Consider the following 27,582-nt stretch of genomic DNA (forward strand, 5'->3'; position numbering starts at 1 on the left):
ATAATAACCATAAAAGACAAACATTTATATTTACACTACAACATTACTTTTATCTATCCAACTATTATGCGAATCATCAAACCCTAGCCATTTAACGTATACTTTGTCACCTTTCTTTCTCAACACTTTCTCCACCAAGTATTCATCTTTATGTTTCGTCTTTAATAGTTCTGGTTCGTAAAATCTACCTTGCACATCCTCTTCTTCTAAATCTTTAATTCTATATGTAGGTGGATTGGATGGAATAACTTCACTAATAACAAATACTTCTGTTGACCAATTAGGTGTATATCCTTTCTCAAATAACCCTTTCGACTTACTTATACGAACATGATCACCTAACTTGTATTTAGGCTTAACACGCTTATATTCTTTTTGATACACTTTCTCCAATATTGCTCGCTCATTTTTCTTATTAACTTCTATAGGTTTTAAACCAATTGTTCTATGAATTTGATGATTATACTCTTTAACTAGTGTTGGTAATATCTCTATCCATTTGTAGTTCCCTTGTGTCGTGAACCTTTTCCACATGTTCTGCTTAAGTGTTCGATTAAATCTCTCAACAACAGAAGCTTTCTTACCACTATAGGTTGAGTAATGATTAATCTTATTTTCATCCATCAACTTCTTAAACTCTTTATTGTAAAACTCTTTACCTTGATCAGTTTGTAAGTTACTAGGCTTTCTCGTTCTTAAAATGGATTCGAATGCTTCTGTAACATTCTTACCACTCTTATCTTTAACAGGAACAGCAAACGCATATTTCGAAAACACATCTATAATCGTTAGCAAATACTTATAACCTTTATTGATTTTGGAAACACCTTTTAATACTCCACTATCCATTTCTACAAGATCAGCTTGCCAAAGATCATCGATATCTTTTATAACTACACTTAATCTGTCAGTTTTTTCTAGATGGTTTGTGAATTTCTTCTATAATGTCTTCTAACACCTTTACCTTCTTCTAGTCAATCGGGCTTTTTAACGAATTGAGTTTTAGTAACACCACATACAGAACAAATGCCTTTCTTTAGATATCTTCCATTCTTTGTTTGTTCAATTCTAATAGTATCTTTCTTCGTATCTGTCGATTTCTTACACTTAACACAATACATCCTGTTTATTATATAGAAAATCAATAACTATCGCTGTTTAATATTATGCTATCAACATTCTCACCATCATCACTATCTTCGTCTTCTCTTTCTACATGCATAAGAAGCAATAGTAATTTACCATGTTTCAGATCAGAACCTTTAGATGGTCTAACTGCTAATTTATCATTTGTATTAAAGTGCAATGGAAAAGTTTCAACTAGAGAATCATTTAAATATATATCTATATAATACGTATTGTAAGATGATTCTATATGCATTAACCTACCTTTATAAAGAAATTTGTATGTGATAGATAGATTATGTATTAAAAAGAACGGAGTTTCAACATTTTCTGATATCAATCGACTATGAAGCTCTATAACATAACTCCGTTTGATGAAGTTAAGCTCTTCTTTTAACATAGCAATATCTTTTCTCACAACTGTATTATCTAACTCTGATGTCATTTTAACATTACCAAAGATATCCATATTTATTATATAGCAAACGTCTTTAGGAAAGCTCTCTTTCTATGTACATTACAACAAACAATAATTGTCCTTCTTCCATAGCAGAATTTTTATTTGGTTTAATCGTAATTATATCGTTCTTCTTAAAGTCAAAAGGTATATCTTTAATCAAAGTATCACCCAAATATATATCTAGAAAGTATTTATCCAAACTTAAGTCCATGTGCATTATTTTCCCATTATAGAGAAATTTGTAACCGTTAGAGAGATTAAATATTCTAAAGATTGGCTCCTTAACGTTTTTAGCTCTTAATCGATATAGTAGAGGCATGGTTTCTTTCTGCATAACCAATTTAGTAGTATCCATCCTAATCTTTTGAAAATCTTCTTTCTTAACGTATGTGTCTTGTAACGTTTCTAATGCATCTTCAAATCGTTTTCTATCGTTCTCTAATTGAGCTTCTATTGATCTAAGTTGACTTACGCTAACAACATCATTTAAATTCTCCAACAATTTTAATTTTTCTTCACTAATATCAATATCACCTTTTCTATCTTTAACATTACCAAATATATCCATACTCATTTATTATACAGAAAATGCCCATCCTAATTTTTCAAAACATTTCTTTAACATCTCTACTTGTTTAGGTGAGTGTTTAAAATCAATATCAACATCAACATCGTGCTTTTTCAACAGATGGTACAATACACATTTCAAGTTAATAAACAATACTCTTTTCGGATACAGCTTCCTAAAGACCTCGTGTAAGTTTTCGAACTCATTTATAAGTGCTTCCTCCATATGTTGTAATTTTAATGGTTTTTGATCGGTAAGGTGATAGTGTATTAAATAGACATCATCATATTTTGTGTATTTGTTTTTCTTTAGTACTTCTAGAACATCTTTTGTTGATATTAAATCTCTTGGTATATCTCTAAGTTTATCATTTAACACCTTGAGCACCTCTTCGGGAATAATTCTATCCTGTAAAGCTTGCAAACGAAATAGCTGTAACTTAAATCTTTTTATAGTATCATACCATGGTTTTCTTACGCAAGCAGCTTTCGTTTCTTCACAAGTACTGTAAACCCAACCACTCTCTACAGAACAAACATCACAAATGTAACTACTCATACCTTTTGTTAATGACTTACTACCACAATTACTGCATTGTAATGGTCTAGAGCTATAATTTGACAACAACTCCTTTAACGTAATTATTGGGCGTAACTTTTCAAACTCTTCTTCCGTGTACAAAAATTTTGGTATTAACATTTTCCATAGATTAATAGCATTATATACGTTGTTTTTATCTTTTAAGTCTATCTCGCTAACATGCTGAAAATACTGATAAAAATTATATCTATCTATTGCATCTAGTTCATCCTCATGCTTCTCAAAATAATCTAAAAATCTATTGTGTATAGCTTCCATATTTATCTTAAAGAAAAACTTTTATGGATACAACCCATAAAAGCACTTAATCATTTTTAATCATATACATAACGTCACTAAAAGAACACCCTTGATTTAGAAGATTTAAAACCTTAACACAAAGATGACCACATATAACTGAATTAAAGTCTTGTATTCGTTCGTCATTGTAAAGTAAGTTTTCGGTACCAAGATATTGTACCAGTTGTTTAGGAGGAACACCACCATAAGAATCGAACACGTACTTTGTTATCTTTCCAATAGCATATCCAATGAGTACCAATGTTTTCTGATTTATCGAGGTTAAGTACACCACACTCATGTACATGGGTTTTTTTGTGGAAGTTCATCACTCATAAATACACCTCTAAATCGTTTTATCTTTAATTCTTTAGCCAACCTCTCTATATCGAAGTTGGTCAATGGTTTTAGTTTTTTGACTTCTTTGGTTTACCTGCTCCCTGCTTTTCTTCCATAGCCATATTGTGTCTTTTTTGTTCTTCAAATTCTTGTTTATTCTTCTTAGCATCAAGTACAGTTTTAGTAATCGCTGCTGCACCACCTGCTAATGAGCCAACTGCTCCTAAAGCTGCTAGAATGGCTGGAATTGTAAAGATAAAACCGCCAATATGCTCTTAATCTTTTTCATTTGTGCAGTAGTTAAAGTTAAATCCATTCCTTTACCTTCTTTAATTTTCTTAGATTTATCGTTGTTTCTTTGTTAATACATGATCAATATTTAAATCCTTTAGTTCGTTATAAGGAACACTAAACATACAACTTTTAATGGAGCACATCTTCTCTATTTATTTAAGATAAAATCTTGGTTTGTAAAAGTACAGTTGTTGTTGCTCCACCAAAATCAATTAAGGAATCATTCTCATCTGTTATCCTTATCTCAAAATTGTCAACCTTGTCTTTGGATATAGGGAAAAATAATGGATAAGTAGGCTCGTAAATAATACTATGTTTGAACTCAGCATCCGTTTTGAATGATGCTATAATTCCTGTTTCTCTATGTGTGTATTCTGTATCTGTAACAAACATGTCATCTGCTATATTACAGTGAACATTTATAGTATCAAACGGATGAAACTTTGGCAACTTACTTCCAATATGTGTTTTGTTCTTTTCTAAAACTTCAAAAACATTAAACCCGAGGACAGTGCCTATACTCCCAATTGTAACATCATTACTATCAGTTTCAATTTTAACTATTTCTTAAATGACCTTCTGATAATGTTATGTTGATGGATTGAGATTTTAAATATTCATTAAGACTGTTTAAGCTGTATTGCCCTTCTGGTATAAAAACTTGTCTATCACCATGTGAGAAACTGTTTTTTTGTGTTATGTTTGGTGTCAGATATGTACTGTAAAACCCAACTAGTCCTATACTTAAATAGTTGTTCCTGTTGTCTAATTCGTAATGGAGTTTCTTCTTCAAAACAGAAGTATCACTTGTTAGCTTAAATACCTTAGCCATTTATTATATAATAAATGAATGAGTTTGATTTACCTAGAGATATTCCAAGAGAGAAAGTAATCAAGTTAATAGAAGATGTCATTCAAAAGTTAGAATACAGTTTAAAGAAGAAAAAGAGAAAACTAAAATTGTTAAATATGCATACTACACTTTGATCACGTTATCAGTTATTCTTTCTGCAACAACTGGGTTTATTAATATTTTTATACCTGTAACAATTTACTCGATATTAACAACGTCTCTTGCAACTGCAAGTGCGATAATAACAGGTTTATCTTCGAAGTTAAACATAAGCAAAAGAAAAGACGAATATAAAACCATTGTCACTTGTATTAACTCATTTAAAGAACAATTAGAGATGATAATAACATTAAATGGTGAAATGGATAGTGAATATATAAAAGGTACGTTGCTTAAAATCAGAGAACAACTTAAAGATATAAGATAGGCTATGTAAATACAAGTCAAGCCCTTAAAGAGAACGTAACACCTGGAGACTACAAATGGTGTCCGCATTACGGACACCCTTCCAAATGAACAACCTCACACAACCTTCGTCAACGAACCGGGTCTGTACTAGTACTATGAGCAGAAAATTAATCATCGGATTTTTAAAGGTGATCAAAACGCTCACCCCCTGATTTTCTCTATAATAAATGAGTAAGAAAACTATTAATTGGGATGTAAAAGAGATGATAAAAGAAACAACAGCTAAGAAAAGAAATGGAGAACTTATACCTGATGATGTTCGATGCCTTATCGTGGGTCCGTCGGCGTGTGGTAAAACTTTTTTACTATTTAACTTCTTATTACAGCCAGGTTGGTTAAACAATAATTACTTCTACATATATTCTAAAAGCATGAATCAACCAAAGTATGAGCAGTTAAAAGATCGATTTGAAAAGGCAGAGCTAAAGTTCAATAAACAAATAGCAACGTTCTTAAGCGGTAATGATTCTATTGTACCTATTGATGAATGTGAAAAATACTCTGTTGTGTTTGACGATTACATTTTGGAGAATCAAGATACTGTTAGAAATTACTTTACAAGAGGTAGGCATAGACATTTAGACTGTTTCTATCTTGCACAAACATATTCAAAAGTACCTAAACAGCTTATAAGAGATAACGTCAACTTCCTATGTATATTCAGGCAAGATGATACTAATCTTAAACATGTGTATAATGAGTTTGTTGGGGGAGATATGTCTTATGATAAGTTTAAAGAGATGTGTTCAAAATGTTGGCAAGAAGATTATGGTTTTATAGTAATTGATATGACAAGGAAGGTAAACAATGGTAAGTATAGGAACAAGATAAAACACTTTACAGACGTTTGACGTTTTTTTGATGTTTGACGTTTTAACGTTGGACGTTCTTTGACGTTTATTGACGTTTATTGACGTTCTTTGACGTTTATTGACGTTTGTTCGTTTTCTATATAATAAATGGATGAGAAAGAAATTGATAAGAATATTAAGTTGAAGGAGTTTTTGATAAAGGGCTTCAAATCCTGGAAGAAAGAAAGAGCAGGTATATACGATAAATTTAAAACACAAGAACAACCTGTAATTGATGCTATTCAAAACTTAGGAAGTGAGATCAAAGAAGTAGCAGAACAAGATAAAAATCTAATAACTGAACTTGTTCCAGTTGCACATAAGACGGCTTCAATAGATCCCAGTCTACTAGAAACACCTAAAAAGATAACTTATGATAGTTCTCCAAGTAGTAGTGATACGCCTATAACGGGAGAAATAAAACAAATGAGGAAACAAATTAAAGACAAAGTGGAAGGAGTAGAACCTTTAACAACAGCAGTCATTTGGTAAGATTGCAACGAAATATTATAGTAAAAGAAATGATACTGTGTTTGGAATAAGAACTGTAGAAGATGGAAAACTAATAAATAAGATAGGAAATTTGGAAGTTAAACTGAATGGTGATGATTTGATAATTAATGGTAAAACTTATAAAGGAACAGAAGGTCTATGGGAATTGTTAACGACGAGTACTAATAAAACCATTGAAGATTATGATGATGATGATTTTGAACAGTACAAGGAAATAATAATAGAATCAGATGCTGCCTTCCAAAAATATAATCGAGATAAAAAGGTAGCATCTAGTAGAGGTTCTAAGTACATTAATATTATCAAGCCTATTTGGGATAATTATATTAAACCAACTTTACCCTCAACTCCTAAAAAGAACACGACACCTAAAAGAACTGGTGAAGGAATTAAACAATATACAGAGATACCTAAAGAATATATATGGTTGGATGATGTGAGAAAGTTAATTGATCGCTTGATTGTTATTGATGGGGAAGAAAAATCTGGAAATGATAACTTTTATAATGAGAAAGTAGGTATAGTGAGTATGATTAATAATAAGCTTTCACAGTTTATTCCTAATGATCCAAAAGGTATAGGTTATTTGATTAAGATCTTAAATACATTACCACCACGATTCTGGAATGATGAGAAGCTTGGGAAAGGGTTAGTAAATGATTTGATTAATAAACTTCCAGTTGAATTACATATTCCAGGTTTTAGATTTTGCGGGCCTGGGACTAAGCTTCAAGAAAGGTTAGAGGTGATGAAGGTATTAACCCATTAGATGAGGCTTGTAAAGAACACGATATATACTACAGAGACAATAAAGATAGAGTCGAGACATATTGCAGATAAGGAACTAGAAAGTAAAGCATGGAAAAGAGCATTTAGTAGTGATGCGTCAATTGGTGAACGATTAGCTGCTTTTGGGGTTGGTACTGCTATGAATGCTAAGGTTAAGTTGGGATGGGGATTATAAGTTTTTAAATGTTATTATGTATGATTCTTTTATGGGTATGTCCCATAAAAGCGTTGTTACCGCAACGGGTTCATAACCGCAACTAAACTTTGTAAAGATATGGGAAAAGATCTATTTAACTGGAAAAAATTACAAGATGCGAAGGAAACAGTTGAAACGTTTACAAGACTTTCAGGCCCTTCACATGTGAAGGGCCAAGGATTAGAGTTCTTTAACAAATCAAAAGGCACAAACATGTATATTTTTTGGTAGCACCGATCGGAGCTCCCTATCTGTTAAGTATTTTCTCGCATCTACAGGTACAAATCCATCAGGCCTCTTAATCTCAAAAGCGTTGTTTCAAGATTTTCTTTATAATAAATGGATAGTGTTGAGAGTTACGAGTTACAGAGTTTTAAAGCTAACACAAGAACATTTAATAATTTGAATGAAGCTAACAAAGATATTGAGTTTGATTTCAGTGTGGGGGATGGTTTCATACATCCACACAAAGCAGATTGTCATACGACTTTTGAAGTTGTTGGTGCATCAGTTGGAGGAACATTTGGCGCAAACGATACTATAAAACTTGTAGATAGCTTCTTCCCATTCTTCTTTTCTCAAATTGAGGTTAGAAAGCATGGAGTTGTTATAGATAAGATTGAACTACCAGGAATAACATCTACAGCTGTTGGAACATTAAAGATTTCCAAGCCAGAAGTTGAATATTTAAAACAAGCAGGATTTGAAACAGATGATAAACTTGGTCTAAGAAAGGACTTTAGTGTTTTGTACCCATTAAGATTAATTCCAGGCTTCTTAAGTGATTATAAAGAGGTTATGTGGAAAGGTGGATTGAGAATAACATTTACAAAAGCTAGCAACAATAACGATGTTTTGTACAAATGGACTGGATCGGGAGCAGCTCCTCATGATGGAAAAATAACAATAAAAAGTATGGAGATAAGAATGCCTGTTGTTGAATACGAATCTAATTATGAAAACAAGTTAAAGTTGAACATTCTTAAAGAACCCAAAATCATGTTTTCATTCCATACTTATCAATGTGTTCAAAAGACTGTTGTAGGTTCTTTCTTGGAGTTTGATGTTACTACTCAATTTAATTCTAGACAATTTGATATGCCTGATTTCGTAGTTGTAATGTTTCAAACTGATAGAAGTGGTAAACAAACAGCAGATGGAAGTAAGTTCGATCATTGTAAGGTAAAGAATATCTTAAGAATGGGAGGAATGAGGTATTTCCAAAAGAATCAAGAAACTTAGATATTGCTAACAAGGATTATTTTAAGATGTATGAAGATTATACTGCGTTTAAGAGAATAACGTGTGGCAATACCGAAATGTACTATGACCCAAAAGAGTTTATAGATAACAGACCAATGTATGTGATTAATTGTAGTAAGAGGAAGAATGTATCGGTAAATGAGAGAACAAACATAAAGATTGTTGTAGACTTTGCAGAAGCTGTGGCTGCTGATACCATATGTTATGCAATTTTAATTGGGCGAAAGAACTTTACATATGACCCTAAGAATGAGAAAGTAGTAGAAGAGTTTTAGATAGTTAACAAAATATCAAAAACAATTCAAGAATCTAAGGGCCAGTATCACTGGCCCTTTATCAGTTAGCCATAGGTGACTTTAAAGGGTATCGAAAAGATACCCTTGCATCCTCAAACTGTTTTCATTAACGATTGTTTTATGGAAGTTTTTCCATAAAACGAAATTGATAAAAATGATTAAATATTTTTGGTGAAGATAAAAATTGAAGTGTTCATTGATTTTCTATATAATAAATACGATGGCAAAACACGTTGATTTTTTAAACAAGCTTGGAAGTCTTGAACAAAAAAAGGTTATTGGATTAAGAGAATTAGAATTAAATACGGAATATAAAATTGTAAAAATGGAAAAGATTAAAACTAAGTTTGGAAAGAACATTTTGGTCGAGTGTGAGGAGTTCAAGGTTTTTCTTCCGCCTAGATTTACAAAACACTTAACAGATAAAATGATTGATGAGATCGTTAAAGATGGAATAAAAATCAAATACACTGGTCTAAAAAATAACTATCCAACTGTTGAGTTCTGTATGTAAATCCAAAAAATGAACAAAAATGAACAAAAATATGCCGTTAGAAGTAAAAAATGGAGTGGTTAGAAATGGATCCTCAAAAGAAGTTCATTCTTACTAATAACTTTAATGTAATTGTAAAAAATGTGCAAACCGAAGTTCAAGTTGTTTTTGATATTAACGGCTGTCTATTCAGCTTGAATTACGATCAGTGGACAGAGTTTAAGAAGTCATTGTTTCCTATTGAGAACGAGATTAGCAGAAGATTCCATTATCAATATCCGAACTTGTAATTTTAAGTGTTTTAACTGTATAAGTGTTTTTATAGTATCAACACTATAAAAGCTAAGGCCTTTGAATATACAGAACATAATACCATTTGAATTTTAAAGATACATGTATAAATAAGGGATTTATTTGAGTTTTTTATAAATATATCCTTAGAGTTATGCAATTTATAAGACATTCAATAGATAGGAAATTTATTTGTCTATTGATTGCCGTTTGAATTTTGAAAATCGGTTAATATTTGACGAAGTTACAGCAAGTTCAAAATTTCCGGATTATTTTACGGGTTTATTTTTGAGTTTTCGGGAAAATGTTATTCTTTAAAAAAGTCTTAGAATTTTGTGAAGATTATGCTAGTATTTTTTTATTTTCAAATATCTGAATTTTTATTTTTGCAGTGTTGCAAACTTAGGACCAAATTTGTTACTAGACTCAGTGATTTTTTAATTTTATACGTTGGCAACACTTATGGGTCAGCCAAACACTAATTGCCAAAAATTAAATATCAACCCTCTATCTCTTATAGGAACCAAGATATCCACAATTTTCTTATTTTTCGTTTTAAATTTGCCGGGCAGGCGAACATATTCAAGCAGTTACTCACCTACTCAATAGATGGCGTTACATATCACTTAGTTTATCACTTTGCTAATAGATGGCGTTACTTGTAGAAGTATTTGTTCATATATAAGGACCGATTTTCTCTCCTATATACAGCGTTAACCCGTAGCTCAGTTGGTTAGCGCGCAGTTCCATAAGGCTTGTGGTTCGTAAACTGATAACGTAGGTTCGAATCCTCGCCATGGAATTGCAAATTTATATCTACGGCCGGGGTATAAATTTGTAATTTCTCAAGGAACTGTAAAGTGAACTGAGCTATACGGCTGTCTTTCATCACAGATGGCTACAGTGTCCTCACCTCTGACTCATGTGTGGGATAAGGCTGGGCGTCTCTGTTACTTGGGACAGCAAAAAGGGAAGGGGAAGGGAGGGGAACCTGGCGCCAGGAATGGGACGGGATGGATGCAATAAGATTGTGAGCTGTGTGGGTGAATGTTGTGACTCGTATTCAGATAGGTAGCTATACTGAGGCTGGGTGGAAAGCCACAAGTTCGCTTACAGACCTCAAAGGAAGGAAGGAAGGAAGGAAAGAAAGAAGAAAGGCACATAGAAATTGAACAAAAAATCCTAGGATCTATCTGGGGGGAAAACAACATCATCATCAGCGCTGACCTCTCAGATGGATCCTAGGATTTCTGCGACGGCAGTTTTGCTGAAATAAACTCTGATTTTTTTAAAACATATTTCTTATGATCTCGTGTGGTGGTGTTCCAATGTTAGAACTGGAATCGTTCAAAATGAATCAGTGACAGATCACCTGTTCCGGAGCTGTATGTATTCCTTCTCATTGAGTTTTTAAAGCTAATTATTAACGGATTTTCATGATTCAAGTGTCAAATGAAAGCTTATAAACTGTAGATTAAGATGCGATAAATATATTTTGTGTAGGATTGTAAGTTTTTATGATTTTAAATGTCATAAAAGCATATTCAATCTCACTTTGGGGTATCCCTCTGTGTTAAAGTGCACAGTGGCGGCTTCATAGTTTGTTAGTTAGGGGTGGGAGGAGGAAATGCGCTAGAAGTAACCACCCCTAACTACTGTCGTTGCAGTGCTTCTGCATCACAGCACGGTTTCCAGTGAACGAGAAGGTTTTTCACGCTAAATAAGATTTCTGAATATTCTTTCACTAGCAATTAACAACTGGAATTTGTTTTTATGCATTCATATTTTTAAATTACGGGACCATACTGAAGTAAATCAATATAATGACAATTAAAAAAGTTGAGAAAAAAAACGAAGTGGACCCGCACTTACAAGTTAATTCTTAGCTTATATTGATAATGAAGGCTTCTTCTACAGTAATTTGTGAATCAAATATTAATAAGTCAGTATGTAGAATCGCTCCCTCCCCCCTCTGTGGATAGTATTTTAGTATAAGCATATTTCTTTTATAAAATAAGTATATTTTATACCGGTACTCTTGATAATTTCCACATTAAAGTGTATGATGGGGAACGCCACATTGAATTTGGGCCTAGTTAGCAATGCTCAGGGGCGTATCCACGAGGGAGGTCCACCGGGTCCGGACCTCCCACAAATTTCGAAACTTGACTGACATTTGTAGACTTTCTTAACGAACTATTCTTGTTTAACAGAGAAATGATTGATGTAGGCTAAATATTTTATTTTACGCCTCATCATGTACTCTTTCATTTCTTATAGAAATAATAGTTCTATCATTTCGTTTCTAAAAATATAGGTGACAGTAAGAATTACTTATCGTCTTTTCGAATGCAGAATAAGACAGGTTCTATATTATAGACGTATTGGACCTCCCTCAAATACTTTGGACCCCTCCCAGTTAACATTTCTGAGTATAAAACTGGCAGTGCTGTTTGTTTTGATGTTCTTTGATTTTTGGCTTCTGTTACATGCTGATCCTTCATCTGGCGGGCTTCGAGGTTCCCTTTCCAGAACATATCACATTGGTAAGCGTTGTTTCGCCTCATGTGGAAGTATGTGTTCATCGTGCATTGCGTAACAACCAAGACGGATTATTTGGAATGTAGTTTTTTCTTTTACGCACATTGTGTGTGTGTTGATGTATGAATGTGACATTCGGAATTCATATACCTCTTTTGTATCAGCTGTTTTGGTTTTTAATTATTAGGTTTAATTTTTTGTGTGCGCTTTAATTCTGTAAATAACCTACAAATTCTGAATTAATTGTATACCATGACTTCTGTAAATAACTTAAAAAAACATTGACAAGCTTTCAACTGAGGAAAAATTTGCAATTAAGGCTTAGACAAAACAAGGAAAGGGCAATTCAGGAGAGTGTTCGAAAAATAAAAATCCAGTTTAAATTTACAGGGTATCTTATAGCAGTAGTGTTGTTTGCACCAGATACATTTCCTCAATTTATTTTAAATTTTCCTGGATAAACTGTGAATAAAGTGTGTTCAATGTACATTTGTTTTTTTTATAACACTAATCTCTGCTACGAACTCTTCAGTCAACGCTGAAGAGGAATTCGGATCACTGTGAGGGACTGAGTTTGCTAGAATGAATCGTTCGCAATAACCTAGAAAAAATATTCAGTGAATCTACAAAGCTTCTGAAATTAATATTAACTGTACCTATGGCGTCAACAAAAGACAAAGTTTTTTTCCACATGAGAAAGAATTTACACTTTCAATGAATTGAATGTCCCAAGAAAGGTTATCGCCATTGGTTATGCTTTCCATCGAAAAAGACCTGACAACAAGAATACCAGTTCAACCAGCATGTATTAAACAGATTTGCTCCAATCAAAGAGAGTAATAAACTTACTAATTAAGGTGATTAATCTGATAAAATGCTCATTTTTTATTTTTTGTAAACAGAATATTATTTAACATGTCACACAGCATTTGCATCTAAAGTTATGCTGATTAGTCAATGAGTCGACTTTATATCTTCTCTTATCGTTCGTACTGCAACACCCGGAACCACAATCCACCGGCCGCCACTGAATCTTATATAGTTCGGTGAGTATGTATGTTCAAATATGTGAACTTTCCACGTCGAAACATTCCAGTGCGAAGAGGGTGTAAAACCGTTAATGGCAAGTTCGGTATACTTTCTAAAATCAATTTTCTTGAATTATTGTTATTGTATGAACTCCATTAATTTTTAAATAATTACTTTCTCATATAACTTGCTCAAAAAAGGGAGTATCGAAATTAGTCTATAATACTTTTCATTTATTTATTTTTTTTACCACTTTTGTACACTAGTAATACTTTTGCAATTTTCATCCCATCACGGAATATTCCTGTTTCAAAATTCTGTTAATTGTATATTCTGGAATGGGTGCTATTTCCTTACTAGAATCTCTGAAAATTTTTGTGTTCGTATCGTCATAAAATGAGTTTATTTTTGTTACGTAATGCCATAACATGTTACATATTTCAATTTCACTTATAGGCTTCTATATAATGTGTGCGTGTGTGTACATAAACTACCAACAAATGAGATTGCCAAATATAGTTGTAAACTTATTTTTGGGACGCTCTTCGTATTTAAGTATGGGTTACAAAACCTAAAATATTTTGAATTTGAATCAAATAACTTCATATACAGTTTCAAGGTTTTTTTTTAATTAACTGAAAGAGGGTTTCTGAATTCGGCAAAGAGTATTTGTAGTTCTGATTTTTTTAAAATAAAATTCTATAGGCAGTATTAATGACTTCGGTGGTGTATCTCAGGTATGCAGCTTTTTTTTCGTCTTCAGGTTCCTTAGTGAAGAAGTCCAGTACGTGCATCTATGTACACACATGCACTTCTAGGAATTCTCGGAAATTTATTAATAGAAATCCAATTCTGGATGTCTTTTTCAAAACAAACTTCAAAGTTTTATTCATTTCACGCATTGCTTTATTAAATTTGTGCGTTTGCCAAAAGTTAAAGGCTGATTTATGATATATAGCGTTAATGGTAGATGAACAATTTCTATTTTTTCTGGAAAACAAGGTTACTACAGAATGAACCATGAAAAGGGGAAAGGAACAGTAGCCAAACAATTTATAGTCTATCATTATTGAGTGCAATTATCATGCTGTGACTTTGCCAAAAGATAAAGCTGGTTTGTGATGTATAGCGTTAACGACGGATGAAAATTAAATTCTATTTCGCAAGAAAAGAAATGTCTTCTACAGAATGGAAACGCGAAAAACATTAAAAAAAAAAGTCCGTCAAACTTTATAGTCGATCAACGTAGAGTTGCAATTACCATTCACGTACGATATATATATATATATATATATATATATATATATATATATATATATATATATATATATATATATATATATATATATATATATATATATATATATAATGTGTGTGCGGACAGTTTATATATTGAAATGTTCTTGCTACTTTAATGGAATGAGCACTTCAAAAATATAGCAGGATGCAAGTATTGCCAGGGGTAACATTTCTTTTTTGACACTCTGCATTACCACCAGATTAAGTTACCAATCAAACATATTTTTTAAAATAACATTGTTTGATCATTATACAGGGAGGTCCAAGAGTGGAAACACTCTAATAATTGGTAAATGCCGGAAAATATAACCAAAGTAACAATGTAAGTGGGGAATTAGAGATAAGGGAGAATGTTTGACGACACATCACAATGAAGTCCGCCATCTTGAATTCTATGCTATTCTTAAATGGAAACTATATAATCCATAAATGGAAACAATCATACTAGTAGCAAATTTTCGTAGAAATTGAATGTCTGTTACTTTTGCTCTAGCGCTAACCATTACGAAGTTATGACTTGTTTGTGTCCCCAACAAAAGAGCTTGGTCATACAAGGACTCACTGGTACAGGAGGTGTTCAGTGTGTTTCCCATTCTGGTCAGTTGTTAGATGCAGTCTGAGTTCCCAGTCACAAGAAACCCTGTGCAAAGTGCCGGCTCTAATGCTGGAACATGCATCCTTAATTTGTTCCTTGAAGTTGAACATCCTTATTTTTCAGTTGATGGCCCCACAGGTAGTAATTCAGTAGTATCAGGTGAAGGCATCGAGTGGTTCATTGTACAACACCTCACTGACCAATACACACGATAGGAAACTGCTGATCAAAGTAATTACTGACCCGCTACCACAATAGTGAGGCACCATCATGCTAAAAAAAACTTAGGGGATGACTTATCTTCCGATGCCGTGAAGACAAGATATATATAACATGGGTCGATAACCCATCGCCGTAGAGTTCCGTCGATTAAAAATACTCACAATGCGAATCCGCCAAATCATACCAGTACCATACATTCTGTTTAACCCAACCCGACACGTAAAAGTTTGCGTCATCAGTAGGCAAACTGTCAGAGGCGAATGTAGGGTTTTTCATAGCTGTTCTGTGACCCATTGAGTAAATTCAGACTATGATCTGGATCATCTTTTATACTTCGTAAGATGTTGAAGTTGCAGCTTTTAAGGGTGCCACTAATGATTCATTCCTTCTCTCTGTAGTTTAAATTGTCCATGAAAGGATAGCAGTTACAGAAGCGAGTCATGAGTTGAAATTAAGGATGCCACATATACAGGGACACCGTACAATTATAGCTAGATTCTTTACGGTTATCTTTACTTTATAGCAAACTTAATACTGATTTCGTATAATCGATTAATGTGAAACAAAACCCTCCTCTGTCCAATCTATTCGATGATTACCTCTTAGCACTTAGTTTTGCACTGGAATATCCTAGTCCACGTGTCTGAAACACCATGTATGAGTTTCCTGTATATGGAAGATCACAAGAAATCTTGTTTTAATTTTCTTTTAAGGCAGAATAATATTCTTAAAAATTGTGATATGATTTTGACATAATGTTCTGATTGCCATTTAAAACAAAAATCCACAAATAACTTTTGTATGAAGTACAAATGTTAATGACAACTATTTATGTAATGTGAAGTAGAAAAATTAATGATACGCTTTCCAGTTCCAGGTTCAATTATGCCGTGTTTGAGACAGTGCTGTTTTTGCTGCAACTTGAAGACAGGTGGAGTTATTTTGGGATGGCTTGAAATCGTAAGTTTCAATATATATCTGTTATGAGAGTTTTTTTTTTTTTCAATTAATTGTAATTTAAAATTTTATTAGTATATTCTCTCTTTGGACATCACAGCTGATTTGATTAATCGTGGTAACAATAACAGTTCAAAAAGTACTTGATAGCGTGTTGCAATTCACACACTGCAATGGGTACTACCTCATTACACACAGTATGCACTTACTTTCAGCTAAATCATAAGATTGCCATCCTGTTCTGTTTCATTCTTCGCATATTAATATAATTATTTCACGGTATTCGCACAATGTCTTCACGTGACCTTTGAGGATCAGGAATTTCTTGAGCGTTTGGGGTTATCTAGTTTAGTCTGGAACGACGATCTGACTTTGGATATTCTCCTTACGCTCAGAATATATTTCAAGAACGTAAACGGCATACTGTAATGAGAATATAGAGAAGTAACCTCTATATGACAAATAGCTGCAAATAAACACACCACAAACTTATTTATTACACGATTTTTAAATTTGTATTTAACATTCATATATTATACAGACGTTCTGTGAACTACCAATCTGTTATATTTTAAACATAATAATTACTTACATTCTGCAATGATTATATGAATATATATATATACAACTAACGTATTTTAATGTAATTATTTTATATAATCTTTCATGATTGCAGAAAATAGAATTTCGTACAAAAAATGGACCCAAATGGGAATCGAACTCTCGACCTTATGATTTGAACTCCAACATTTATCACTGAGCTAACATGACCACTCTAGGCGAGTTTCATCTAACGAAATATAAATGGATTTACAAGACAATGACATTCATATCCATTGCAAATGCTGTTTTTTGTCCTCCTTTGTCTTTTATTTTATGTTCGATGTCTTTCCTTTCATTTTTACATATGGAAATGTTCTTTTACGTATGAATATCAAAATGACAAAACGAGCATATGAATGCATAGTTTCGAAATATTGTATCATTAAGTATTTCAATCATGTTACTTTTTTCTACACTTAATAACATTCCAACACGTCTTATTCTATTTAAAAGAAGGAAAAACACTTCACACGATTTTTCCTGATTGCTAAGATTGGCTTGGTTGGAGGTTTGAACCAGCAGATTTGGTTTACTGTTTTCCGAAGATACCCGAAGTTGAACTTAATTTTTTTTGCCTCAATACAACAATAAAGAGTGCGTTCTTTATATATACACCTCAATTTCCTTTTTACTGTTAGTTTCGCCGATAACGGAGGATGGTAAAACATGGATATTTAGATAGTTCGCATACTAGTTCCTTCGTAATTCCTTAAACCGCTTGGGATCGGTTCTGTAGTTAAAAAGGCAGAGCGTTTCGAAACGTGAATTTTCGGCGGTTCATAACTCTGAAAGAAGTTTTTCGTCCCATGTTTGTTAGAGCTCTTTTCTTTCATTTCATATAAGGAATCACCTCCCAAAGTTTGTCGGTGGAGTTACCTACCACCCTATATATATATATATATATATATATATATATATATATATATATATATATATATATATATATATATATAAATGCTACAATAGCAATTGCCCGAGTTCCAACCTATAACTTTAGCTTTCAAATATTTCATTTACGGTTATGTGTGATTTCACGTTTAACAGACACAGTTTAAGTATTTGTACTTTAAATAGTCTAAATTAGTTAAGTATCACAAACTTTATGAAAAAGATATATGAAATTAGTGTTCAAAACTTTTGTATTTTAATAAGCCTTCTCCAAAATGAATGCAAATGAACTATGCTGCCATCTTTGGAGTTCTTTTAAACTATATGTTTCTGGAAATTTATATGTTTGTGGCCAACCCTTTCGACATTGAGATCTCGGAAATTACAGGCTCTAGAAAGATGACGTTTTCACTGATCGATTGCTTTGCGTAGATTGTCCAGTTCTAATTGAATATTTAAAAAAGACATAAACATCATTTCTTTATTACATTTTTAGGGTACACTGGAAGCGTTGTAATAAAAAAACTAAAGCAGCATATCCTACGCGTTTTGCATTCCAACACCACATTGTTGTATATTGGAGTTTTATATGTCTCAGGCGTATGTTTCACGGCCAAATAATAATGAAAAAGGAAGGATAAGCATTTCTCGAGTCTAAGATAAATCTTTATTTTTTGAGTGTTTTGCCCAATGAACACCATATATAACTGACATTATAATTGTATATGTGATGTATTTGTTTATTACGTACTGCATGCAAAAAGAAAGAAAACACTGGTCATACATGAATTACAAACTCCAACCGGAAGTAGGCTCAAATCTTGCAAACGGTGCGAGATGTTGAGAAAAAATAATCGAAAAAATCTCCCCTTTATGATACCCCTTGCCGATTTTTTTTAGCTTGAAAAAAATACTACGGTCTATACATAATTAATCCTAATTACTCAACTGTGCTCGTGAGCACATATTTTAAAACTCAAAATCTCACCTTGTACCCCCTACTTCCATTCGTGTTTATCATTATCCTCACAATATTTCGAGTCTCTCTGTAATTACCCTCGAGCATAGATATGATGCTAACCGGAATCTGTTTTTTAAAAAATTACATTCTCTCTCCAAAACGCGTGAAGAGAGAAATCGGCACTCAGCGTTTCAGTGTACTTGCGTAATTCTGAAGTTTCAAACCACTTTTGTACAATATTCATATGTGATCCTTATTTCTTTGTTACTATAATTAAGTCTTGATTTTAGCAATGATGGTATTGATTTTTGTTTTAAGTTTGTACTTTAGTTTAATAGTTGAACTAATTTATTTATATATATATATATATATATATATATATATATTCTTCCTGAAAACATCTTCTCAAAGTATGGCGTCCGGACTGGTTATGAAGACCAACGTTGCCACTTCAATGTTGATATTTATTTCCACAAATATCAGGCTGGAAGTGTTTCCCAAGAAGCAGTATTGTATCCTTGATCGGAACTCTTGTAAACAGAGATATTGGATCTCTTTCAACATGTTCTCACTTCAACCGTCTTCCTATACCGTGGTCAGTACTATGAGCAAACAGACGGCGTCGCCATGGGTTCTCCACTCTCACCTGCAGTAGCCAATTTTTATATGGAGCACTTTGAACATGAAGCACTGAAGAAAGCACCACTTGCACCCACACATTTCTATAGATATGTTGACACCTTCACCCTCTGGCCACATGGACGCAACTCCTTACGGGAATTCCTGCAGCATCTCAATAACCAGTATCCGAATATTAAATTCACGATGGAAGTTGAACAAAATGGACGTCTACCATTTCTTGACATCATGATATACAGAAGACCGGATGGCAGCCTAGGCCATAGGGTATACAGGAAACACACATACAGATTTATATCCGAATGCAAACAGTTGCCATCACAAAGCTCAACGGCTTGGAGTTCTCAACACTTTAGCACATAGAGCATTCTGCATCTCCGACAAGGATTGTTTAATAGAGGAACTTAATCACCTTCGCAGCGCCATGCTACAAAATGGATACTCAATTCGAGATATAAATATGGCCCTGAAAAGGACCAGAACGAAGGACACTAACAACAGGGACAAAAGTGCAGGAGAAAATGTGAATGAAGAACGGAAGAACACAGTCTGCCTCCCATACACCGGGAACACTTCTGAAAAACTCTGCAGACTATTTGCCAGGTACATCATCAGGACAATACACAAACCTCCAGCAAAAATAATACGAACAACCAAAGACGACCTGGGCCTCCGAACTCCTGTAGTTTACCGCATTCTATGTGAATGTGGTAAGTCATATATTGGACAAACAGGACGAACCATTGAAGCCAGATGCAAAGAACACAAGAGTTACATCAGACTAAACCAACCAGAAAAATCCGGACTGGCTGAACATAGCATCAAACAGCAACATAAGATTTTGTTCACAGATGCCGAAATAATAGCAAAATGTTCAAGAGTTTGGGACAGGAGGATAAAAGAAGCCGTTGCAATCACACAAGTAAAAAACGATCCTTAACAGACACAGGATTCCAACTGAGTAAAACATGGACACCAATCATATCCCGCCATTTCAACCACCAATCAGAAGCCGCCATTTCAACCACCAATCAGAAGAGTTCAATCATACATGAGTATATATATTCCATACACTCCATTGCACCATCATATTCGCCTGAAGATGAGGACTATGTCAGCCCTCGAAACGTCGCAAGATATAGCAGTATTTACCTGGCTGCTAGCCCGAGAAGACCTGTTCACATTTCTATCATTGTTTGAGCAGGAATGTAAGACAGATTTTGTCTGCTTCATGGTGTTTGGAGATGTTTGGATAGTCCTGATTTGTGTGTGTGTGTGGGTGGGTGGGTGTGGAGCTGAAGAGAACAAATTTTTAAGGCTAGCCCCAGATTTGACTCAATATTGGATGCCAAAATTCTGGCCTGTTTCCTTATCTTTTCAGAAATTCCCCATAAAGCTGGTCGCATATTTGACTGAAAATTTGATGCCAAAATTGTTTCCCTCATTCTCTTAGAAATTCACGAATTCCCCCTGATCCCAAAAAAGAGGGAAATATTTAACAATTTTGTCATCAAGTTTTCAGCCAGAGCCAGTGTCGGATACTCCTGAAAGGGTGAGGGGGAAATAGACAATTTTGGCATAAAATCTGCAGTCAAATCTGGGACCAGCTTTCAAAATTCCTGACTAAAATTATTATATAGATTAGTTGTCTTCTGCAGATTTACGCAGCCTTTTGCAGTTGCAAAAGTCACTACAGAGCCATTATCAGAAGGAATATCAAGAGACGAGGATCGAACACACACAGGATGCGAGAAATGAGCTCCCCATATTAGGATTGTCCAGATATCTTCAGACCATGAAATAGTCGTACATACTCTTGCTCGAAGAACATTGGTAGGGATGTTTCAATTTTTCATTGGAGTAACAAGACCCGAATTTAACTTCATAGTGGGAATCTGGATCATGGGTGGAACCATGTAATGAACTACAGTGAAACCTCTCTAAAGCGGACAGCCGTGGGGAATCAAAAATTGTCCGCTATAGAGAGGTGTCCGCCTTCAAGAGGTTTCAGTATTTTGTTATGTAAATTAGTGAGCAAGGTAATATACAATTAGAAAAAAAATATTTTTGCATGAATCACGTATTTACGAATAATACATGCATTATCCCCTGTCATCCAATACTCTGTTCGGGGCACACATGGAAATAACATGTTATAGTTCTCTGCACTTTACACTTATCAGTACTTCCTTCGTTTTCAGTATGGCGCTATAATTCGTGGGGTAATTGCAGTCCTGAAGTGTCTTTTTTGAGACAATATATATACCTGAGGGCAAAAAATATTAAATTTGTCTTCTGGTTGGTTAGAGACTCCAACGGGACAGTAGCATAGCATAACGTGTCATCCCTAACGGCGGGCAACTGTCAATCACTTTTGTGTCTAAAACAGCTTGGGTGGGAGTTGGATGCAAGCAAAGGACATAAGAGTGTTGTTAAACAGAGACGCTTCATCTGGATTGCTGAGCAGAGCAGACAGTTGAGGAGGCAAAATGTTGTCACAATGCATTCTTGGTGACACATGTATGAATTACTAACTAAAAATGTATTTTGACTACACTTTTCAACTTATTTCTAGAGAAAGTGTCCGTAATACGGAGGTAAATAATACTTATAAAAGACAGAAAAGACTGTCCGTGTCCGTACTAGAGAGTGTCCGCTTTAGAGAGGTTTGCCAATATGTTTTTTCCTATTACAGTGTTTGGGGATTACAAAATATGTCCGTTAAGGGAGGTGTCCGCTTTATAGAGGTGTCCGTTAGTAGAGGTTTCCCTGTGTAACATTCGCTCCCATGAGCAAATATTCTTATGCATTTTCAATATATAACGTTCAAAATTATTTTATATTAAAATATTTATTTTTGGCAGAGTCAGTTTCTTTTTTTTTTTTAAGTAAACATCCCTTCTCCTAACCTCCGAGAACCGTTTGTCTTCCATCGATCACCCACTTTCACCGAAGAAGGGTCAGTAAGGTTCCCCCCTACTCTGGCTGAAGGAAGCACACCACCCAAGTTGAAAAACGTATTTTTTTAAAAAGAAAGCAGAAAACTGGACAATGGTCATCTACTCTACTGCGCCATCCTTTACAACGGATTTTCTTTTAAAATAAACCAGCCACTAACACAGAGAGTTTCTAATTTTTAAAATTTCAAAGAAGAGAAAAAAAAATTTGTTGGGAGTTAGTTGAAAAGCACTCGGGGAAGTGAGTAGCTGCAAGATCTTAGTGGTGCAAAGACACACAACTCAAGATTCCTACATTCCGTTCACATATTTTTTTTTTGTGTGTGTATTAAGTACAAATCAGAATGTGCGGCTAAATATATATAGTGGTGCTTTGTTAAGGTAACTCGCGTGACAACTAAATTTACATTTACTCGCTCCAGAACTATTTTATATATATACATATAATCTATATTTACATACGTACGAAAAAAAAAAAACTATATCATTCGCAATTTTTTTCTAAACATTTTCTTTTTTTTAATTTGGTTAAACGACGTACTAAGTGGCAAAGTTACATTCCCGCTTCATAGTGGTGAGATAAACACGCGTACATTAGTGCCTGATGGAGAAACTGAGTGAAGGTGTGCGATCAAATTGATATATATATATATATATATATATATATATATATATATATATATATATATATATATATATATAAAACAAAGAAAGAAAGAAAGAAAGACTAGATGACCAGTAGTGGGGAAAACCTTCCAAGAATTCTCGTCTCGAGAGGAGGTAGCCCGAGGATCAGAAAAGACTCATCTGCCAGAGATGCAGCCGTCGGGTTATGAAGGAAGGACTTCCATGATCCACGGTGTAGTGTATAGCAGGAGCTACATCGCGTGCAGTGTAGTGTGGTGGCTTCGCAGCACTGAGGTAAATACATCTAAAGTGGACGATCCAAAGATGCAAGGCAACGGCGAAAAGGTAGGAGAAGTTTTAAACATTTTTCTCCCGTGTTACGATTCAAAGCCGGAGTACTTTGGCCGATCCCATCCTCTTATCTATAAACTCTGTGTAGCATCAGGTCGGAATAATTATCAATATTCCAATTTTCTGTCGTTGGACGGAAGGAACGATTTATAAACTTTATTTTTTTTCAAATTTACATACAATAACCAGGATGAGTTTTCTACATTATTTTTATTTTATTATCATGACCATGAAGAATATAATTGGAATTTCTGCTATGATTAATTAACGTTTTGTAATATATTTAAAAAAAAATGGAATTATAGCTTAGTGTAAAGAAGTTAACAAATCAGATCTCAGTTCAGCATTTACAACATTTTTTGTAACATGAATTTATCAAGTATACTGGTATTCGTTTTAATCCTGGTAATGCAGTGTTGTAAAAATATCAAATTTTTAATCATTGAATAGGCATTATTTGCAAAGAGAAAAGTTCTCATTTTTTTTAAAAGTATGTGATTGTAAGCTCACTGTTCCTAAAATATGAGAAATGTGTCGACAATATATATAGCCAGGTTATATAAGCTATGAATACGAGTAGTGTTTAATGACAAGAACATGTAGTTAAGTTATGTCCAACCGTACGTAGTTCATATAGACCGAGTCATAGAGAGTAAATAAGGGAAATGAAATATATATATATATATATTGCGGCATCAAACTATGAATTAAAGTGACTCAAATTAGATTAGCTTAGATGAGAAATATTAGGCTTAGGCGTATCCCCGCAAAAGAAATATTTACAAGAAACGTATCTACAAATTCAAATGTCGACATTCCCCAGCTGGAGTACTTGGCCAAATACTCGTTTAACCTACCTAATTACCACTATGAATATTTGTTTAAATATATATATATTCTGTGTAAGTGTAAATGTGTATGATAATACCATATATTATTATTATTATAGAAATAATTGAAATTATTAAATGTCTTGAGGTGATTCATTTATTTTAATGCTGAATATGTATATAAATTTGCTTATATGATTATTATATAGACCAATGCGTAAACAATAAGGTTTTAGAAGTGCACGTCTGTCCTATCTTCTTTTCTATATTTTTTTGTGATTGTTCTCATCTTGCTAGCAAGTCAAAATCTATATTTTTTTTTTCTTTTCACTCGATAACTCACCTCTTTCTACTTTCATCAATTTCTTTTTATAGTTCTCCTTGAGAGATTTAAGTTGTGTGTAATGAGTACTTTTATATTCGCTAAAACAATTATTTTGCTATTGTGTCAAGTTAACAAATCATAAAAACAGAGAATTCATTTCAATCTTTCTTTGTAACTGTCCTAAACTGTCAAAATAATATTGTTCTAGAAGTGCTCTGATTTTGTAGTATGTTATAAAAAAAATAATAATAAAAATAGTAGAACTACAAACAGGAAGCCGAAATCCTTCAGATTTCGTGAATAGTACCAAATTTAGCATCAGTATAGAAGGATCTGGTTACTGAAATCTCCTTATTTGAACTTATTTGAAGGGATTGAGAACATTTGTTTAATTGATTTTTTTTAAATCTATTTTTTTTAGAAATCCCTCTCATTGTTATTTTGTTAACTAATTTATGATTCTTTTTATTCATTTTTAAAACTTAAAAATAAATTTTATCACTGTTACTTAACTTTCATGTAACTGTTTTCATTTGATGCATTGCCATTTTAACTTTCTGCCCTCTCCAAACTTTGATAGATCATTTTTTTAAATTGTTGCACCAACATAGTGAGAGACAAGCTGAGCTGACCGTTTCAGGCTTAACAATCCAAATTATTCTTCATTTAATTTTTTTTAAATTTCATTCACTTAGCAATTATTATTTATTATTATTATTATTATTATTATTATTATTATTATTATTATTTATTATTATTTATTATTATTATTATTTATTATTATTATTATTATTATTATTATTATTATTATTATTATTATTATTATTATTATTATTATTATTATTATTATTATTATTTATTATTATTATTTATTATTATTATTATTATTTATTTATTATTATTATTATTTATTATTATTATTATTATTATTATTATTATTATTATTATTATTATTATTCACTTGCTGCATGTGGGATAGTCAGCACAGCCCGTCTCTTGAGTACCAAACTAGTAGGTTATGTTTCTTTCAGCTTTGCAGCATGTGGATATTCTGCAAATATTAACCGGCGATTTCTATACCTAAACTTTCGTAATAACTACGCGCCTACTTTTTCCTAGCGCCCTGGTTACACCGTTTTGGGGAAAAAGTAGAGTATACATTAGTTAATAGTATCACTTTTACTTTCTCTTTTATCTTTCGGAGAACAATAATCAATTTTAAACTTGGAGACCTGGAGTTCGAGCCCTGTGGCATTAACTTCAGCTCTCCATGAGCTACATGCATATCGGTATGATAATTAACGCATCCATTCACAGGAATCGAAATCAAATTTATCCCATCATAAATTTGATTCCCCTATAATCGTCTCTGTTTACAACTGTATTTAACTTCAACTGAATGTAAGGAATTTTGATTTTATCATTTTTTTAAATGTGAATAACGTAAATAGAAATCCTTTTAAAAAAAACAAGTAATGAACAAGGTGTTTTTTCACACAGGAAATAAATAACATTGACGTGGCAACGTTGATCTTCATAACTAGTCAAGAAGCCATAGTTTGAGAATGTTTGCTGGAAGAAAATAGAAATTATATCAAAATTATTCAATTTTCCTTGCTTTGAATGCACAAAGGGCAAGTAAATTTATTCCATTATTTTGCAAGATAGCGGTGGACAAGAACAAGTAACATAAATTAAGGCATCAGGTCTTTTTGCACAAAAACTCAGAAGTGATGAATAGAATTACAGAAATGTACTGTGGAACACTGGGTGCCGATTTTTCTGTTTACACGATTTCAAAATATATAATAATGTAACCAAAAAATAGATTGCAGTTAGCATCACGTCCGCGCTTGAGGATGATTTCAGAGAGGATCGAAATATTGTTAGGATAGTGAGTTAAACACGAACGGAAGTTAGTGGTAGAAGGAGAAATTTTGGCATTTCTCAATCCTGCTTGACAATACAAAATTTCGTATATAAGAAAAAATATGTACACAAGTATCTAAACATTGTATATTTATCCGAACATCATGGTAAATGTCATTCCCTTTAGCATGAAACAAGCTTTCAAAATGTACACTCATGTCCAAAATAATAGTCGCATATCTATAACTGTCTTCTTGTAAGAATATAATTTGATAATGATTTTGCAGGGTACTTTTAATACTGATACTATGTGTAGAATCGGGAAATGTGTGTGTGTTAAATTTCATACGAAAAGAACTATGAATACGAAAATTATAATGAACAAAATAAAATTTTGCTAAATGATCAAGAAAATTTTATTTTCGTTTTATTGTTCTTATTTACTGCTCTTTTGACATGAAATTTGCCATATGTCTTTGCCGATTATACACATACTAACATTATAAGAAATACCGGGCGAATTCGTTATCAAATTATATTCCTAGAACAACAAATTTGTAGACATGCGACAATAATTTTGGACATGAGTGTACCTTGCGCATGTGTTCACAATGTACGAAAAAAGGGAAATTTGGCGTAAATAGTGAAGGAAAGAGATGTTGGAAAATGACGATAATAACTGAGATTAGCGTAGAACTATGAAGAAGACCAATTTACAAACTTGTTTCCTTCAGTTCTTCCAGATTTTATATTTTTAGTTTTTCATTTAGTTTTTCAACCATTTTCTAACTCATGCATGATCAGTGTTTTCTTCCTTCTTAGCATGCAGTATGTAATGAAATAATAAGTTGTACACAAAAGAAGTTATGACTGATATAGGCTCATCGGATAAAAGGTGATAAAAGTTAGATAGCAGGTGATAAAGTAAATAATAGATATTAATCTTAAATGGATAAATTTTCCATGGATCATAAACTCCACACCAAAAACCAGTTTCAGTGCTGCCGAGGGTTACAAACTGTATTTGGTGGCTAGAATTATGTGTAAGTTGGGTTGCATTCATCCAGCAGTTTGACACCAGCAAAGGCGCCGGACCCGCCTAATGGGAGTTGCAGTAGTCAGGGGGTAGATACTTACATGGGTGACTGTAATATTGTACAAGTAGCGTTTGGTGGTTGGGAAAGGTAATGGAACTTTTGTCTCTTAATATG

General features: G+C 33.2%; 1 protein-coding gene across 1 annotated transcript in view; it reads left to right on the forward strand.

The window, feature by feature from the left end:
• The window catches only part of LOC145676777 (uncharacterized), a 141,084-nt gene that overhangs the window by 94,036 nt on the left and 19,466 nt on the right, over nt 1–27,582 (forward strand). Inside the window, exon 2 of the mRNA XM_081747577.1 lies at nt 16,236–16,324. Coding sequence (XP_081603703.1) covers nt 16,250–16,324 — 75 coding nt within the window. The 5' untranslated portion in view covers nt 16,236–16,249. The remainder of the gene's footprint in view (nt 1–16,235; nt 16,325–27,582) is intronic.

The sequence above is a fragment of the Thermobia domestica genome, chromosome 2 (assembly GCF_964235325.1).
Source record: "Thermobia domestica chromosome 2, izTheDome1.hap1.1, whole genome shotgun sequence".
Lineage (NCBI taxonomy): Eukaryota > Metazoa > Arthropoda > Insecta > Zygentoma > Lepismatidae > Thermobia > Thermobia domestica.